The sequence below is a fragment of the Vicugna pacos genome, chromosome 17 (genome assembly GCF_048564905.1).
Source record: "Vicugna pacos chromosome 17, VicPac4, whole genome shotgun sequence".
In the NCBI taxonomy this organism is placed as follows: Eukaryota; Metazoa; Chordata; class Mammalia; order Artiodactyla; family Camelidae; genus Vicugna; species Vicugna pacos.
Window position 1 is genome coordinate 14077573 of NC_133003.1, and position 17749 is coordinate 14095321.

The 17749-nt window shown below is 36.9% G+C and overlaps 1 protein-coding gene across 1 annotated transcript in view; it reads left to right on the plus strand.

Annotated features, from left to right (window-relative positions):
* Positions 1-17749, plus strand: part of OXSR1 (oxidative stress responsive kinase 1) — a 70398-nt gene that overhangs the window by 49222 nt on the left and 3427 nt on the right. Inside the window, exons 8-15 of the mRNA XM_006200651.2 lie at positions 1292-1425; positions 3329-3377; positions 3999-4064; positions 6727-6849; positions 12208-12243; positions 14147-14293; positions 15137-15201; positions 17262-17314. Coding sequence (XP_006200713.1) covers positions 1292-1425; positions 3329-3377; positions 3999-4064; positions 6727-6849; positions 12208-12243; positions 14147-14293; positions 15137-15201; positions 17262-17314 — 673 coding nt within the window. The remainder of the gene's footprint in view (positions 1-1291; positions 1426-3328; positions 3378-3998; positions 4065-6726; positions 6850-12207; positions 12244-14146; positions 14294-15136; positions 15202-17261; positions 17315-17749) is intronic.

Consider the following 17749-nt stretch of genomic DNA (forward strand, 5'->3'; position numbering starts at 1 on the left):
TCTGACTGTCAAAAGTGGTGACCACCGTCGTGAATTTTTGTCATAGTGATACTGTTCACATCTGTATGATCTTGGTGCACTTTAGAACCTTTAAAATGATACTCTGTCTCATTTAAGGCTCTGACAATGTAGACAGGGACAAAACCACTAAAAGGATAGTGTGAAAAACCTCTTATATCTCCATATTCTAAATATATACATATTTACCTGTATGTTTGTTGAGTGAAATTTTGATTATGTGAAAGGTTAGTGATATTTTTCAGGCCATGGTTTTCCTAAAATTTAAGACTCCTAGGTTAATTAATGCACAAGGTTTAGAAAAGGATGGTTTTTTATAATTAGAAGGTGGGACGCTATTTTCAGGCCCAAGAAATGGCTTATTTTTAAAAAGGAGATGGGGAGGAAGGATGAGGTTTACTTGTTGTCATTGTAGGCAGTGACTCCTGCAGTTGTAGCTGGACAGACACATGTTAACCTGTTTGCTTAGAATGAGAAATACTGCCAACCTTAGTAATTCCTTTTCTGTAAATATAAATTGAATCTAAATAGGAAGTAATAATTCTGATTATGGCCTTTTAATATTGGTGTTGACTTTGTGCTTAGAAAAATGGCTAAGCTTTTATTAAAAAATCAAACAGTATAAAAAAACACAAATCACCCCAAACCTCACCACATCAGTGAGCTTTATTACTTACATCTGTATGCATCAAGATAGTATGTTGCCATGTAAGTCAAAGAAGGAAGAGATTTAAGATGGACAGAGTAATCAGAATTGTCAGTTGCTGCAGAGAAGGTAGGAAGAATGAGAAATAAAAAAAGGTTGTAGCTTCGTTAACTAGGACATCATCGGTGATTTCTGTGATTGAAGTTTCTGAGGAGTTCTGGGAAGAGAAGGTCAGATTCCAAGAGGTCAAGTGGAAACAGAGCCACATATAGGTAAAGTCAGCAAGGTCATACTCTTAATATTACTACTATTTTAATTTTTTTTAAAGGTAGTTTGCTGGTACAAGAATGGGGACAGAGGACATGAAGAAAGGATTCCCACTAAAGGACATACAGCATTGATATAGTTGAGCCCTTGCAGGCACACGGAAGCCGGCTACCTATAGGGTATTACTGATGTAGAAAACACCGAAATAACTCTGGTTTCCAAACAACTAGTCTATATGTGAACTTTTAGAAATTAAAATCTGCTTGTATGTTTGGAGGTTGTCTGTAGTGAAAAATATTGGTCACAATATTTAATTTACTGAGTCTTCAGAAGTTTATATTATATTGAAAATTCTTACAGGTTTTAATGCTGACACTGCAGAATGATCCTCCTTCTTTGGAAACTGGTGTTCAAGATAAAGAAATGCTGAAAAAATACGGAAAATCATTTAGAAAAATGATTTCATTGTGCCTTCAAAAGGATCCAGAAAAAAGGTAAAACATGAGATAAAGCTTACTTTTCTCTTCATCTAATAGGTAAACCATTGAGGAAGGGTAAGAATCACATGCATATATACATGCACAGGGAATTATTTATGCATATTCAGAGGAACTAAATGTAAACTTTAGAAAAAATATACACAGACCATTGTACTAGATTGGAAATGAATCACTTACTTTCTCCCTTTTTTTTTAGTATATAGTGCACCCTAAATAGTTAAGCTATTTCGTGGTTAATTTCTTATATTATAAATGTATATGTTACTAAAATGCTAAATTAGTGTGAGGGCTTGTTTTCAATTTGCATTTAAAAGTTGTAAGTAAACATCTTAATGCTCTTTACAATTTTAATAACAAGAAATACACATAGCAAATGTTATATTTAATGTCAAATAGTCATACTTATTTCCTTATTGGAGAGATATTTTAATAAGTGGACCAAAAAAATCAAAGCACTTGCTTGTTAACACTAGGAAGATTGGATGACAGGTAAGTCAGGAGGCATGATCATCTAACATGTGTGTCTTCATGAATTAAACAGCTTCATAGAATGTTGGAGATCACTGAGTACAACCTTTTATCTCTGAGGCCAACCACACTCCTCATTTCTAACCCTGAGCCCTGTTCCCATTCTCTTATTTTTCTGTTTCACATAGTATTTATATTCCCCTCAGTTTCTTAGCACTAAGAGGTCTTTAATTTTGATTTTTCTGAAGATCAACAAAAGCATAAAGATTTGAATTGACATCCTTGATCATGTCATTAGTATATTTATGTTTAATAGGTCTTCAAAGTTTACTGTTGGAAATATTGGAAAGGATAAGAAAAACAGGCAGCAAAGTTCAAACCTGTGTTTTTAGAAATTTTTTTCCTGTTTCTGAATAAATTGGTATAAAAGATAGAGAACACTTTTGCTTCTGCCAAGCTAGTTGACTAAAATAGTAGGATTCTCTTGTTACAAGCACCCAGAAATGTTGGATAAATCTATCACACTTAAAAAACCAAATATAGAGATGAGCTTGTGATAAAGGAAGGTCCTCAGATGAAGAATTAATAAGGAAGCCATAAATCCAAGAACTGTCATAAACTAATCCTTGCAGCTGCCCTCAGTGGGACACTGTTCATTCCAGTAACCTACTGGGTTGGAGTTTTACTTTCAAGTGGGGACTGGAAATGAGATATTGGGCCCACCCAATGAGGATTTTGAACTGAGATCTTTTTTTTTTTTTTTTTTAACTCCCAGCTATTATAATGCACAGCAGTGTTTAAGAACCACTGCTTTTAGGAACCGGCCAGGTAATACTGAACCTTAGAGAAGTGATTTGCTCAGGATTACGCAGTAGGTGTGTAGTACTGTTTATTCTTTATTCTCAATCATGCTAGTTTGTTAAATTGACAATGATGCCTTTACTCAAATGAAGTAAGACTCTGCACAGTTAAGAACTGAGTTGAGATTAAATTTTGGGACTATGCATTACTCTTAGAATCTTCAGATTTTTAAAGGAACTTGTGAAGTTATTTTTTAAGAATATGTGGTTATGTATGTTGAAGGCTTTCAAGCAGCCATGTGGCAAGAAGCACAGGGCTTGATTTGGTCCATATAATATTAAATAGCCAATGTATTGGAGGCCACTAAGAAAGCATGCTTCTAAAAGAAACATTTCACTAGTGAATTTTTGAAAGAACCTACAATAATTATCAGAACATTTCTATTTGAGTTTTTTAATTCTACTCAATGTCTTATACTGAGTTTTTCCTTTTTCCTTTTTAGCAGGTTAAGGAAAATGGAGTACACTGAATTTTGATCTTGCTGCTCAACAAATCATTTTTCATTTTTGAAGATGAACACCCATGTTACTCTTGAATTAACTGTAAAAACTTTGTTTTTTGATTTTAGACCAACAGCAGCAGAACTATTAAGGCACAAATTTTTCCAAAAAGCAAAGGTAGGGAATTCTAACTTTTGATTTCACGTGTTCATATGATCCTTGCCAATTACCTAAATTAGGTTCACTGCTCAGGTGTTGCATTCTCTTGAGACGACTATTTTTGGAAGAATGATGGTAGATGAAATAATTGTTGAGGGCACTATTTATACAATCTTTGGTTTTTAAGATAAATGTATTTTTCATATAAATTAATTTACTCATCACATTATAACAGGAAAGATGAATATTAAACTCTGCCACCATAAATATTATCTGTGAAAAATACCAAACTCTCATTTTAGGGTTTACTGCTTAATTAGTAAACATCTCATTTCCCAAAGATATCAGATAAGTGGGATGTTACTGTAGTTGGAAATGTGGGACCATGATCCCAAAGACACACGGTAAAGCAAACTTTTCACAGATAATGGTTCACACAGTACATTAAAGCTCTGTCTCAGTATATAAAGTGTATAGTAGTATACCAAAGGAGTCTCAGAATAAGAGAATGGAAGCCTTTCTCAAACTTCTTTATAAAACAGATACTATGTCACATTTTAATTGTGGTGAATATTTCTGTGTCCGTTTTTTTGTTCAGTAAAAACTTATAAGAAGAAAATACTTATTTTTCCTCTCTAGAATAAAGAATTTCTTCAAGAAAAAATATTGCAGAGAGCACCAACCATTTCTGAAAGAGCTAAAAAGGTAAAGGGGATTTACCTCAGTTTTTCTGGGAAATTATTTACAGTAGCTTCTCATTTCCATTTTGAAAGTGTATTTAAGTAATACTTTAACAGTATGAGTATTACTCATTTTCTTTCAATCCTTTCTTTAGCATTCTTTGATATATTCTTTTAGCAAATATTGTTAGTCTACTATATCCTAGGTACTACTCTATCAACTAGAATGAAAAGGTGTGTTATATAATTGATAAATTAATTCTAAGCTCTGTTAAGTCACTGTTTGCAGCTACCAGAGTGAGTTGTGAAGTTGCCTTACACCATACAAAAGCCATGAAGATACCACTTCACACCCAGTAGAATAACTATAACAAAAAAGACAGACAATAACAAGTGTTGATAAAGATGTGGAGAAAAGGGAATGGAATGTGGTGCAGCCATTGTAGAAAGTAGGCTGGCAGTTTCTCACAAGGCTGCACCAAGTTGCCACATGACCCAGCAGTTCTATTCTGAGGCATACCCAAGAGAATTGAAAACATGCACACATAAAAATACGCACATGAATGTTCATAGAAGCATTATTCATAACTGAAAAGTGGAAACAACCTGAATGTCCTTCTACTGATAAATGGATACATAAAATGTCATGTATCTATACAATGGAATATTATTCAGCAATAATAAGGAATGAAGGGCTGATAATGTCATAATATACATGTACCTTTAAAACGTTATGTTAATTGAAAGACATATTGTATGAGTCTCTTTATGTGAAATATCCAGAAGAGGCAAATGTATAGAGACAAAAAGTAGATTATTGGTTGTCTAGGACTTGAGCAGATCGTAGAGTAATGGGTAGTGACTGCTAGTGGGTATGTGATTTTTTTAGGGGGCTGGGGGAGTAATGAAAGTGATCTAAATTTGATTGTGGAGATGGTTTCACAACTTTCAATATACTAAAAAATCATTGAATTGTAATACCTTAGGTGGGTCAGTTGTATATGAATATCTCTGTAAAGCTATTACTTTTAAAAAAGAAACATTTAGAAAATGGCACCACCACCACCAAGAAGCTCTTAGAAATTGGAAACACTATAGAAGAAATGAAAAAAAAATTAATTATGAAGATTTTAGGGTAAAGTTGAAATTTCCTGGAAAACAGAGCCAAAAGACCAAAAAATGGATAACAAGAGAAAAGATGAGAACATCAGAGGATTATTTGAGAAGGTTCAACATTTGCATAAAAGGAGTTCCAGAAAAGGAAAACTGAGAAAAACAGAAGAAAGGAAATCACTGAAAAAATAATTCAAGAAAAAAATTTCATAAATTTCCAAATTGAAGGAGCCCAAGTACCCAGCACAATGAATGCAAATAGAGCAACACTAAGGCACATTACCGTGACAGCTCAGAATACTGGAGGCAAAAAGAAGGTGCTGCAGCCTTCCAGAGAAGTGGGGGAGACCGGAGATAGGATTAGGACTCCTCGTGACCTCAGTGGCACCTCTGGAGGCCACATCACAGTGGAGCAGTGTGTTCAGCATAGAGAGTGATTTCTAACCCAGACTTTTGTTTTTACCAGGCAAACTATAAGTGTGGGGATGAAATCAAGATATGTTCAGAAATGCATGGCTTTAATAAATGTGCCATGCTAACAGTGGAGAAATTGCTTAAACTAAGATCAGGGGAGTCATGTGACCCAGGAAGCATGGCCCTCTGAATGATGATAGAGTGAGATGTGAAGTAGCAGACCTGATGTGAATCTGGTGGAGCAGATCAGGAGGCTCTGGTGAGAGGCTTCCTCAAGAAGGTGATACTGAAGAATATCTAGTGTATATGAATATGGTGAGGAAATTTGCAAAGCAGAGGATGAATGTGACCAGTGAGAAATAAGCAAATATTAACTCAAGGGGGAAAAAAGTTATACAGAAAAGAAAAGTAATTGTAATATATAATAAGGTTCAGCTGTATAGTTTATATAGTCACAATATATAGACACTGAATATTGATTTAACCAAAATTACAGTGTATCTTGAAAAAGAGTAGGGGATTGATAATAGGGATAAATTCCCGTCTTCTGTGGTGAGAAGTCCAATAGATAATTCCTAAAACCAGGAAATCAAGGGGTAATAATAAGAACAGTTTACTTAGATGAATATAATTCCAAAAGAATAAGCTGAAATGAATTGAAAGTCGCTGCCTGTGGGGAAAAGGATGGAAGTTAGGAAATTGTTGTTTTTCTTAACAAAACTTGCACAGCTGTAGTACTCTTGAGACTGTGTAGATATTGTGATTTTTAAAATTGAAAAAAAGGGATCAGACTCTTCTTAATCTTGGGTTTATTTATTTGGGGACTGAAACTCTCCCACCCTTTTTTAATGTCTTGAGATATGAAACCATTCATCAGATTTGAGCTGTGATTTCACATAAGAGGCATTTGGGTGGTACGGAGGCTCAGAAGATGGAAGTACAGGGAAAGTCAGTGGTTGTGAGTCAAGACAGTAGAGATCGTGAACTGAGAGCAAATGAGGGATGGAGGGTGTGAATTTACATGGGAAAACTTACTTATGGGGAAAATTATTATCTGCTTACTGTGTTGAAGTAATAGAAGGAGAGAGAAATATGACTGACTTTTCTATATAGTAAGTGTCAAACATTAACCATAGTCCACATCTCTTCCTTATGAGCAGGTTCGGAGAGTACCAGGTTCCAGTGGCCGTCTTCATAAGACAGAAGATGGTGGCTGGGAGTGGAGTGATGATGAATTTGATGAAGAAAGTGAGGAAGGGAAAGCAGCAATTTCACAACTCAGGGTAAGTTTGGTTAAACTCTGTGCCTTAGTGAGAGCTCTGTCTTTTTGTCTGAAGCCTCTGAGATAATACTGTATTCTGTGGTTCAGTTCAAGTTAACCAGCTAAAATATAAAAAATACAAATGTTAGTGACAGAATATTTTGAACAACTTAGCAACAACAAGAGCCCAAGTAATTCTACATGAAAAAAGGAACTGGCAAGTCTGTTTGACTGTGATAATATTTATGATATATAAAAATGACTTAAATTGAGAGATGAAAACTATAATGTCTGAGATGACTATACACTGGATAGGATTAACGGCTGGTTAGACATTGCAGAAGAAAAAACTGTTGAACTTGAAAGGCTCACAATTGAAATTTTGTCCCTGAAGTCTGCTAACCTTCTACCTGAAGAGGAACAGTGCACCTCTTCTTCATTTAGTATATCCTGCATGGTGTATATGTGTGTTAGTTTTTGCTAGAAGCAGTAAGGACAAGGGTCTTGTGGTTTTAATTCAACACTCTTGCATAAAGTTAATGCCTCAAGCTGATTGTCAAGATTCATTCCCAAGAATAGAAATGTGTATAGGAAATATTTGAGTCATCATAGCCTTGACTGCTCAGAACCTTCTTATGGAATGAGAAGTGAGTAAGTGGTATATCTCTGCCTGCTCTTTAGGATCTGCTCTGTGACAGCACTTGTGACTCTTGCTGATCAACATTGAATATTACTCTTTAGCAGAACTAAGCTTGCAAAGTACTTTGCCAATGAAAATTTGCAAAAATTTTATTAAGCTCCCTCAAAAGATAACAAATGTAAACATTCATTTGAATATGATTGTGAGGATTTTTGTTTACAGGTGTGAGACCATGGCATCCTTTCTCCCTTACTTTTTCATATGATTCTTCTCTGCATTGATATTCTCTTGTATTGTTACATTGAAGAGACCAGCAGAAGCTAGAGCAACATAAACCTTGTTCTAGCTTCCTGTGAAAGAGATGAGGATGCTGTTTGTCCTCTTACCAACAAATACTATTTGGAATGATGAATTATAGCTTTCAATGTCTGATTATTACTCCCTATCTATCTGCAAGAGAAATTTAATTGCTTAAAATTTGGTAGTTCTGAAATACTTACAGTAGCTTTTTCATAACCTAATACAGTGGTATCTAAACATCATAAAAATGATACACTTTGTTCACAGAATAAATAGCTTTCTATTTTTATTGTGTTATCCATTATTTCTCATGTAATCCTTATAGCCATCTTTGATACCATGAATTCTTTATTAAAAAGAGAGTCTTTTAATACTAAGTTGAATTACATTAAAAGAATATACCATGATCAAGTGGGTAGGGTGTGAGGATGGTTCAGTATTAGGAAATCTTGTAATAATAATAAGCTAAAGAAGAAAAAAAATCGTATTCTTACTTTTATACATTTTGAAAAATCCTTTGACATAATTCAGTACATATTTATAGGAAAGACTCTTGTGTAGATTCAGATTTCAATCTTTATTATCATTTTCCTTCTGCTGAAGCGCTCTCCTGAGTATTTTTTGTGGTGTGGGTCTGCTGGTAATTCGCGAGGCATTCAGTAGAGTATAATATATTGCCCTAGACTGAACACTGCTCCTGACCCAACTCACAACTCATCAAGGCAGGATCCAAGAGGATTAAACTATTTCCAAGTACTGTATTTCAAAACAAAGCTCAAGAAAATTTATAAAAATGCAAAATTTCCAGCATGCAACAAGGTAAAATTCACAGCATCTGGCATCCAGTCAAAGATTACCAGGTATGCAGAGCATCAGGAAAACAATAACAGTGACCACACCTTACGCCCAGATCTTGGTTTCCAAAGTCATAAAAGAATGAGGGCTCATTGGAGAAATGGCTGATTCCAGGGCTTATGCAGAGAAAATACAAGATGAACTTGGAATATCTTCTTTTGACTGAAAGAAAAGATTTTTTTATTTGAAAAAGTCATAGTAGTTGATTTTTGTGTATGGTGTAAGGGAGTGTTCTAGCTTCACTGCTTTACATGCTGCTGTCCAGTCTTCCCAGCACCATTTGCTGAAGAGACTGTCTTTATTCCATTGTATATTCTTGCCTCCTTTGTCGAAGATGAGTTGACCAAAAGTTTGTGGGTTCATTTCTGGGCTCTCTATTCTGTTCCATTGGTCTATATGTCTGTTTTGGTACCAATACCATGCTGTCTTGATGACTGTAGCTCTATAGTATTGTCTGAGGTCTGGGAGAGTTATTCCTCCAGCCTCTTTCTTTCTCTTCAGTAATGCTTTGGCAATTCTAGGTCTTTGATGGTTCCATATAAATTTTATTATGATTTGTTCTAGTTCTGTGAAATATGTCCTGGGTAATTTGATAGGGATTGCATTAAATCTGTAGATTGCCTTGGGCAGTGTGACAATTTTAGCAATATAGATTCTTCCAATCCAAGAGCAAGAAATAAAAGCAAGGATAAATAAATGGGACCTAATGAAACTTAGAAGCTTCTGCACAGCAAAGGAAACCATAAGTAAAACAAAAAGACAACCTACGGAATGGGAGAAAATTTTTGCAAATAAAACCGACAAAGGCTTGATCTCCAGAATATATAAGCAGCTCATACAGCTTAATAAGAAACAACCAAACAACCCAATCCAAAAATGGGCAAAAGACCTAAACAAGCAGTTCTTCAAGGAAGACATACAAATGATCAATAGGCACATGAAAAAATGCTCCATATCACTAATTATCAAAGCAATGCAAATCAAAACTACAGTGAGGTTTCACCTGACACCAGTTAGAATGGCCATCATTCAAAAATCCACAAATGACAAATGCTGGAGAGGCTGTGGAGAAATGGGAACCCTCCTACACTGCTGGTGGGAATGCAGTTTGATACAGCCACTGTGGAAAACAGTATGGAGATTCCTCAAAAGACTAGGGATGGACTTACTGTATGACCCAGGAATCCTGCTCCTGGGCATATATCCAGAAGGAACTCTACTTCAGGATGATACCTGCACTCCAGTGTTCATAGCAGCACTATTTACAATAGCCAAGACATGGAAACAGCCTAAATGTCCATCAACGGATGACTGGATAAAGAAGACGTGGTATATTTATACAATAGAATACTATTCAGCCATAAAAACCAACAACATAACGCCATTTGCAGCAACATGGATGCTCCTGGAGAATGTCATTCTAAGTGAAGTAAGCCAGAAAGAGAAAGAAAAATACCATATGAGATCACTCATATGTGGAATCTAAAAAAACAAAAAACAAAAACAAACAAACAAAGCATAAATACAAAACAGAAACAGACTCATAGACATAGAATACAAACTTGTGGTTGCCAAGGGGGCAGGAGATGGGAAGGGATAGACGGGATTTCAAAATGTAGAATAGATAAACAAGATTATACTGTACAGCACAGGGAAATATACACAAGATCTTATGGTAGCTCACAGAGAAAAAAAAGTGACAATGAATATATATATGTTCATGTATGACTGAAATTGTGCTCTACACTGGAATTTGACACAACATTGTAAAATGATTATAAATCAATAAAAAATTTAAAAAAGTAACAGAGGAAAAGTCATAATAGCATAAGAGCCAGGTTGAAGGAGTTCCCACTGACTAAATTAGGGACAGTTTAACCATCAAAATCAATTAAGTGTAGTAATAAATTATAAATCATTTAAAAATAGGAATTTATGAGTCCTTACCAATAAAAAATAGATAAGTAAATGAGGGGAAAGGGATTGTTTTTTATTACAGTAAACTGCCAGGGCTGAGTGCGAATTCATCGTTTTACAGCCATCATAAAGCAGTCGTAAAGATTAGAGCAGGCAAGGATCATCAGTGGGTGCTAAATATATGGGAAGGTTTTGATGAGCAAGATATTTACGTAGTCTTAAAGTGTCTCCCCATAGATTGCTTGTTATTTGCAAGGGAAAAAATAGCTAGTTTATACCCAGGAAATCGGAAAATGCTTTGACTAGATGTTTGAGATTAACGTCACTAGTGAGGGGCAGAGGAATCTGTAATTCCCTAAGATATGATACCATAGGACAGATTCATCACTTTGTAGGATGCATTTAAGTCTAAAACACGAGGAAACATCAGACAGTCCACAGGTTAGGAACATTCTATTCAAACAGAGAGTATGTAGTAGGCCACGGGAGTGATTATGTGTCAGGGAAACCTGGAGAGACATGACTGCCTGCAGTCTGTGATCCTGGACGGCGTTGTGTATCAGAACAACAGGGGCTCCAAAGGGTATGTATAGCAGGTCTTTGGAAAAATTGCATTATAGATGGTAAAGTAGATGACAGTACTGAGCTGTGAAATTTACTGAAGCTGGTAACGTTAGTAGTGAGAAGCTATGTAAGAGAATATCCCCATTCCTAAGGATACACAGTGACTGTTCAGCAGTAAACAGCGATGGTACATGCAGCTTATGCTCAAATGGTGCAGGAGTGTTAAAACATATATTTAAAAAGAGAGAAAGTGAGCACTAAATAATAAAGCACATGAGGAAAAATATTAATAATGGATGAATCCAGGTAAAGGGTATATTGTTCTTATTCTAACAACTTTTCTGAAACTATTTCCAAATAAAAAATTTTTTAAAAAGATTTTGTGTTGGCCATACACTTGCTGTGACACATTGGCTCTTGCCTGAAGCTTGATTCTCGCTAATAAAATGGTAATGAAAATTTTAAAAACCTAAACTGATCCTATAAGAAGTCTAAATTCATACTTGGTAGAATTTGCCATAAGTTGTTATTTGGTTAGAGACATGTTTTTTGTATTCTCCAGTGCCTGTATCCAGAATTACTACAAACTTATGATTTACTAAGTCAGTTTAGCTTAAATTTTCATGTGGCAGATTATAATTGGTATTTCAATTTTGGCTCAAGAGTTTTCTTAATTAATGCCCATAATCAGAATTACTCTGCTTTGAGAATGTGTTGGATAATTAGCTTGAATGTTTACATTTGGTTTGAAATGTTATGCACGTAATGTGTTCATCATTATGCAGAAGAATTGTACTTTGAAGAATGTGATCTTCCTGCTGCCTGAGAACTCAGTTCCATTATGTTTGCTTGTAAACCTTAAGTTCTGAACTCTAAATATGTAAGTACATTGATGCATTACAGGTTAGCCGGACAAAGACTGCAGTAGTATCCTGATAGTTTCCTTTTTCCAAAAAACTCTCACTACAGTTACCTATGAGTTAATTATGGATCAGAATGAAATAGAGCTGACTTTCATTTCAGCATTCTGAGCAGTTTGGAACTGACTACAAGTAACTTGAGGTTTCATTTAACAAGCCTCTTTTTTTTTTTTTCTTCTTTTAGTCTCCCAGAGTGAAAGAATCATTAACAAATTCTGAGGTGGGTAGTTGTGATTATTAAATCATTAAAGTGTATGTGCTTTTGTTTTGTTTTAGTTTTAATGTTATGTATATTTTTTGTTTATACCAGTCGAATTTTATTTGAGATCTCAATTCTGAGTTTGAATGGACCTTTGCAGTAAATTGGTGGTGCCACCGCACTCAAAAGTTGGCCTAAGGACCCAGACTGTGTTCTTCCTTGCTTGCTTGACTTCATGAACTACTTTTTTGTCTTGGGCTGCTTAAAGTGGAACTTAGTCTTTTTGTATTAATTTCCCCGGGAATTTGTCATATGCCACCTTTCCTCTTTGGACTTTTTTCCTCAGCCTCTTCTCTTGTCACATGGATCCCGTTGTCTGTAGTTCCTGCCTCAGGGTGATAGGGAGGCCTACTAGACAGACTCCTGTTAGTCTGGCCTGCCTCATGCTCAGTACCTGAAGAAAAGAATCATTTCACAGGTTCTTAGTATTTGGTTTAACTGGCACACATCTTGCTCTCAAACCTGTTTGTTCTTGCCACATGCTTAAAAGTAACTCTTTTTTCCACTTCATTTGTGTACATAGTATACAGTTTGTATACACAATTATGTTTAAGACTGAAAATAAATACTGCTGTAACTCAACTTATTAACAGGCCAATATCTGACAACTTACATTAGAACTTCTGTTTCTAAAGATTCCTGGCTCTTCTTGGTACTTGGTAGACTTGCATTTTTTCTGCCCCTTAAATTGCACACAGCCATGGCAGTTACGTTGACTAGTAACATGTGAGCAGAAGAGCCACTTTGTGATTCCCTAGGTTCCCTTGCCCCTGCCATCTTGATCTGCATCCCTGAATGAGGATGGTACCAAACTTAGCCTCTGCTGGCCAGAGATAGACTTGAAAAGTTATCCAGGAAGTAACTTTTGTATCACCTCACACCTGTCAGATTGGCTCTTACCAAAAAGACAATTAACAAGTGTTGGCAAGGATGAAGAGAAAAGAGAAGCCTTGTGCACTGTCAGTAGGAATGTAAACGGGCACAGCCACTGTGGAAAACAGTATGGTGTTTTCTCAAAAAATTAAAACTAGAGCTACCAAATATCCAGCAATTCCACTTCTGGGTATTTTTCTGAAGAAAACAGAAACATAAATTCAAAATAACATATGTACCCCTGTGTTCATTGTAGCATTATTTACAAGAACCAAGGTATGGAAGCAACCTAAGTGTCCATTGGTAGATGATTGGATAAAGACGATGTGGTGTATATATGCAATGGAATGTTGCTCAGTCATAAAAAAAGAATGAAATATTGCCATTTGTGACATGGGTGGACCCTAGAGGACATTACACTAAGTGAAATAAGTGAAATAAGTCAGAGAAAGACAGACACTACATGATGTCACTTATACGTGAAATCTAAGAAAACCCAAACAAACAAACGTAATACAACAGGAACAGACTCATAGATACAGAGAACAAACTGGTGGTTGCCAAAGAGGAGGCATGTGTGGGGAATGAGTGAAATAGGCAGGGGAGAGGAGGAGGTGCAAACTTCCAGTTATAAAATAAGTCAGTCAGGAGTTAACTGCAGATGGGCAAGAGGGAAATTTGTCAGTCGATGGAAGTGTTCTACAAATGGATTGTAGTGATGTTTACACTGGTGTAAATTTTCTAAAAACTAGGGAGTTGTATACTTACAGTCAGTAGATTTAGTGGGACATAAATTACGCCTCCAAAAGTTCTTAAAAATAAAAAAGCATAGAAATTGACTTCCACTTGAAATAGGTGTATTCAGGGATGTGGAGGTAGGCCAGTCCACTGCACAAGAACTATACTTTGAAAATATCATCCTGTGCGGCCCTGAATGCCTGTCAGTAGATCCGCCTCCCTTTGCAGAGCTGTGTGTGTGTTTTTGTTACAGCTGTTTTCGACAACTGATCCTGTGGGTACTTTACTCCAAGTTCCAGAACAGATTTCTGCTCATCTACCTCAGCCAGCTGGGCAGATGCCTGCACAGCCAACTCAAGTTTCTCTCCCACCCACCGTGGAGCCAGCAAAACCAGCTCAGGTAAAGCAGGGATACTCTTCCGTGCAGACGAAGAAAGCATAGGTCGGTGTGGAACACCACCTCATGTAATACAGTTGATGTCCTGGGAAATTTTGAAACAAGTTAGAAATTCTGTTTTCACAGTTTGAAATGTATGCAGATAAGAGAGTTTGACAAGGATCACACAGGTTTTTAACAAGCAAGAAAATGAGTTAACGATGGAAATATTCCCAACATCAAAAGTTTTGGGGAGTAATTTCTTGTCACCTTCACTTCATTTAACCTTTTCTTCACCCAAGCTTTCCATTTCTGCCAATCATGTGGGAAAAGATACAGCTGTCATGAAAACTGATGGAAAGATTGGATTCGTTTTATAAATAATGTATATCCTCCAGTAAGCAAGGGACAGCTGTACAGTTTTCAGAGATGGTTAGTGTAGCCATTAAAAGACCCAGCACCTCCAGGGGGTGGATTCCTGAGGGGCAGTTTAGACCCACCTGATGTGTTGCCGTGTGATACACTGGCAGAGTTTTTAAAGGGAAAGATGCAGCTTCATGCACTTCACCCCTATAGAGGGGAACAGGGGTCTGAAAAATACAGACTGTAAATGTGGCTGTGCGTGGAATTCCATGTGGGTCTGAGAGTTCTCTTCCTGACTGTGTTTGACTCAGGCTGACATTCAGCTCTTGTTGCTGCCTTGGAGGGCATGTCCTCCCACGGCAGAGGTGTCCTAGGCACGAGGATGGCCGCACCTGGAGATGAAGAAAATTGCTACCAAGTGGATGAGTCCTCTGCAAGTGAACATTAGTCACCTCTGCGCTTAATAGTCCAGGCAATGACTTTATACCTTTCGATGCTTTTTAGGCTCTGTCTTCAGGAGCAAGTTCACAAGAAACCAAGATCCCCATCAGTCTAGTACTAAGATTACGGTGAGTGGACGTGTTGTCGTTGCTGTTCTCTGAATACTCTGAATATACTGATTCTCTTGGAAAGTTACTCCTTCTGGGAGCACGTGCCTGAGAGAACTGGATAGGACCGTGTGGCTCCCAGCATCGAGTGCTCTCTGCCGGCAGGTGTGTTGTTTTTCTTGGAGACAGTAGCAGTAGTGTGAGGACCTGAGTTACTGCTGACTCGTGCTTCCGTCCACATGTGAATTCCTGGTCGTCCTCTCAGCATGACCGTGATTAAAGATGGAGGCACCAAGACCTGTTTGGGGAATGTTTGGGTGTTAGCACTAGGAGTGATAAAATTATGCCATGAATGTGAAGAAAGCAGATTTGCTTACCTTTTCTTGAAAGAAGCCTGCTCTGTGTACCTGAACTCAGATAGTTCTGAATGAATACAGTGTCTTGGTAATCTCATCCTATTGATTGTTTATTGATTGATTGATACTGAGGTACAGTCAGTTACAGTGTGTCAGTTTCTGGTGTACAGCACAATGTTCTAGTCATGCATATACATACATAATACTTGTTTTCATATTCTTTTTCGTTAAAGGTTACTACAAGATATTGAATATAGTTCCCTGTGCTATACAGAAGAAACTTTCTTTCTATTTTAATTGTATGTAAAGAATACCACTTATTTCTCTTAAAAATTTTGTTTCAAAATCCTACAGTAGTTAATAAAGAGTATAAAAATTCTATTTGACATGTGCTTCAGGAAGGGGAGAGGATACTCGTAAGTGATGTAGTTAGCTTTTTGAGAGGATGGTATTTTGGTGGACTGGGTTCTAGACTTGTTTGTGAAAGAGGAGGCTAGATTCTTGTTCTCAGTGACGAAAACTTTGAAGTTAAATGACTGGACATTAAGTCCAGTTTCGCATACTGTCTTTGAAGATGTTTATGTTTGTCATGAAAGTCACATCACTAAAGTGATACTGAACACTTGGTCTTAATTTTATTCCACTTTCAGAAAGAATAATTTGAACAGTTAGGTATTAAGCAGACTGTACAGCACTCTTAGCTATTATGGAAAGATACAGAGAAAATGGAATGAAACAATCCAGTCTGTGCTGGAAGTTGATTTGTATTATGTGCTTATCACAGTAAAAACAAGTTTCAGCAGGCATGCAAAAGTGTGAGTCCGTGTAGGCAAGTGTATAGAGAAGGCAGTGTGAGGGGAAGAAAATCACTGTGGGGCGGGTTGCGTTGGATTTGGGTAGCTGTAGTTTAAGCACAGTTTCAGTAACATCCTCAAGTGTGTGTCAGACCTCAGCCCTCTGAATTGTTTCGATAAAGTGGATTGGGGTGCTAAGTGATCAGGCACGGCTGTCTTTAGGCATAATATTCTGATTTCTCCATCTTTAACCAGAGCCTCCAGGGAGCTTGGTTAATCTCAGTACTTGGTGTGGTGAGTGATCGCCATTACTGTCCTCACCAGTCACACGTTTGACTCTCTGGAGTCACATATTAACTCTGCTGCCAGGATGGGCCCAATTCGTTGCCGCATCTTCTCTGCCTGCCCAGATCCTGTTGACCCATTAAGTCCTACCTAAAAAGACTACTTGTAAAGTTTTTCCCTCATTATCCCAATCTCTGTATTCTTTCTCTTCTGAGCCCCTGTGGAATTGGGGGAGCACTGTGTATTTCATTCTGTGAGTCTGCCCAGACTGATCACCAACGGTGGGCAAGGCCCTGTCCGAGGTGTTGGGGGTGGGGGGCTAGGCGTGGGGATAGAGTGGAAAGGGCATCCTGTATTATTTAATCACACCTCCCTGTGCTCATACAGATTTTCCTCTTAGTTTCATATGATTGTCTCATTGGGAATAAGGATGGGGGTGGGCATATATTGATCAAGGAAGGACATGAATTTAAAGGGTTACAAGACAGGTGGTCACTTTGAGCTGTTAGCTCTGAGCCTTCAGTGTGAACTCATTGGGACAAACTGTATGATCTATAGGAACGGAAAGATCTTTCCTAACATATGTCGGCAGTGTCTGTATGCATAACTCAGAAATTTATTTTATACATTTTGTTTTCTTTTATAGGAATTCAAAAAAAGAATTAAATGATATTCGATTTGAATTTACTCCTGGGAGAGGTGAGGCAAAATATTGAGAACAAAATAACTTCTCATTTATCATTTAAGGAAACATGTGAAGTTTCTGTCCTTTAGCTATATTTTGCTCTTAAAGGGTGATAAAAAAATGTTCCTGGTTTAAAGGTTTTGGGGGGCATATGAATAAAACTAAAATGCAATTTATTTACTGTCACCTCATTTAGGAAACCATGTATAATACAAACAGCACTGAATATAGCTCTAATTTACTGCTTACTTACTATACAACAGGTGTTGTGTTAAGCAGTATCTCATAGAATTCTCAGAACAGCTCCCTAAGGAAAGACTATTATCCCCATTACATAGATAATGAAATCAAGGCTTAGAGTGAAGTAACTGGTTACAATTCACACAGCTAAGAAGAGGTGTAGCTGCAATTCAAACTCAGATCCGTTGGCATGCAGAGTTCCTGCTTTT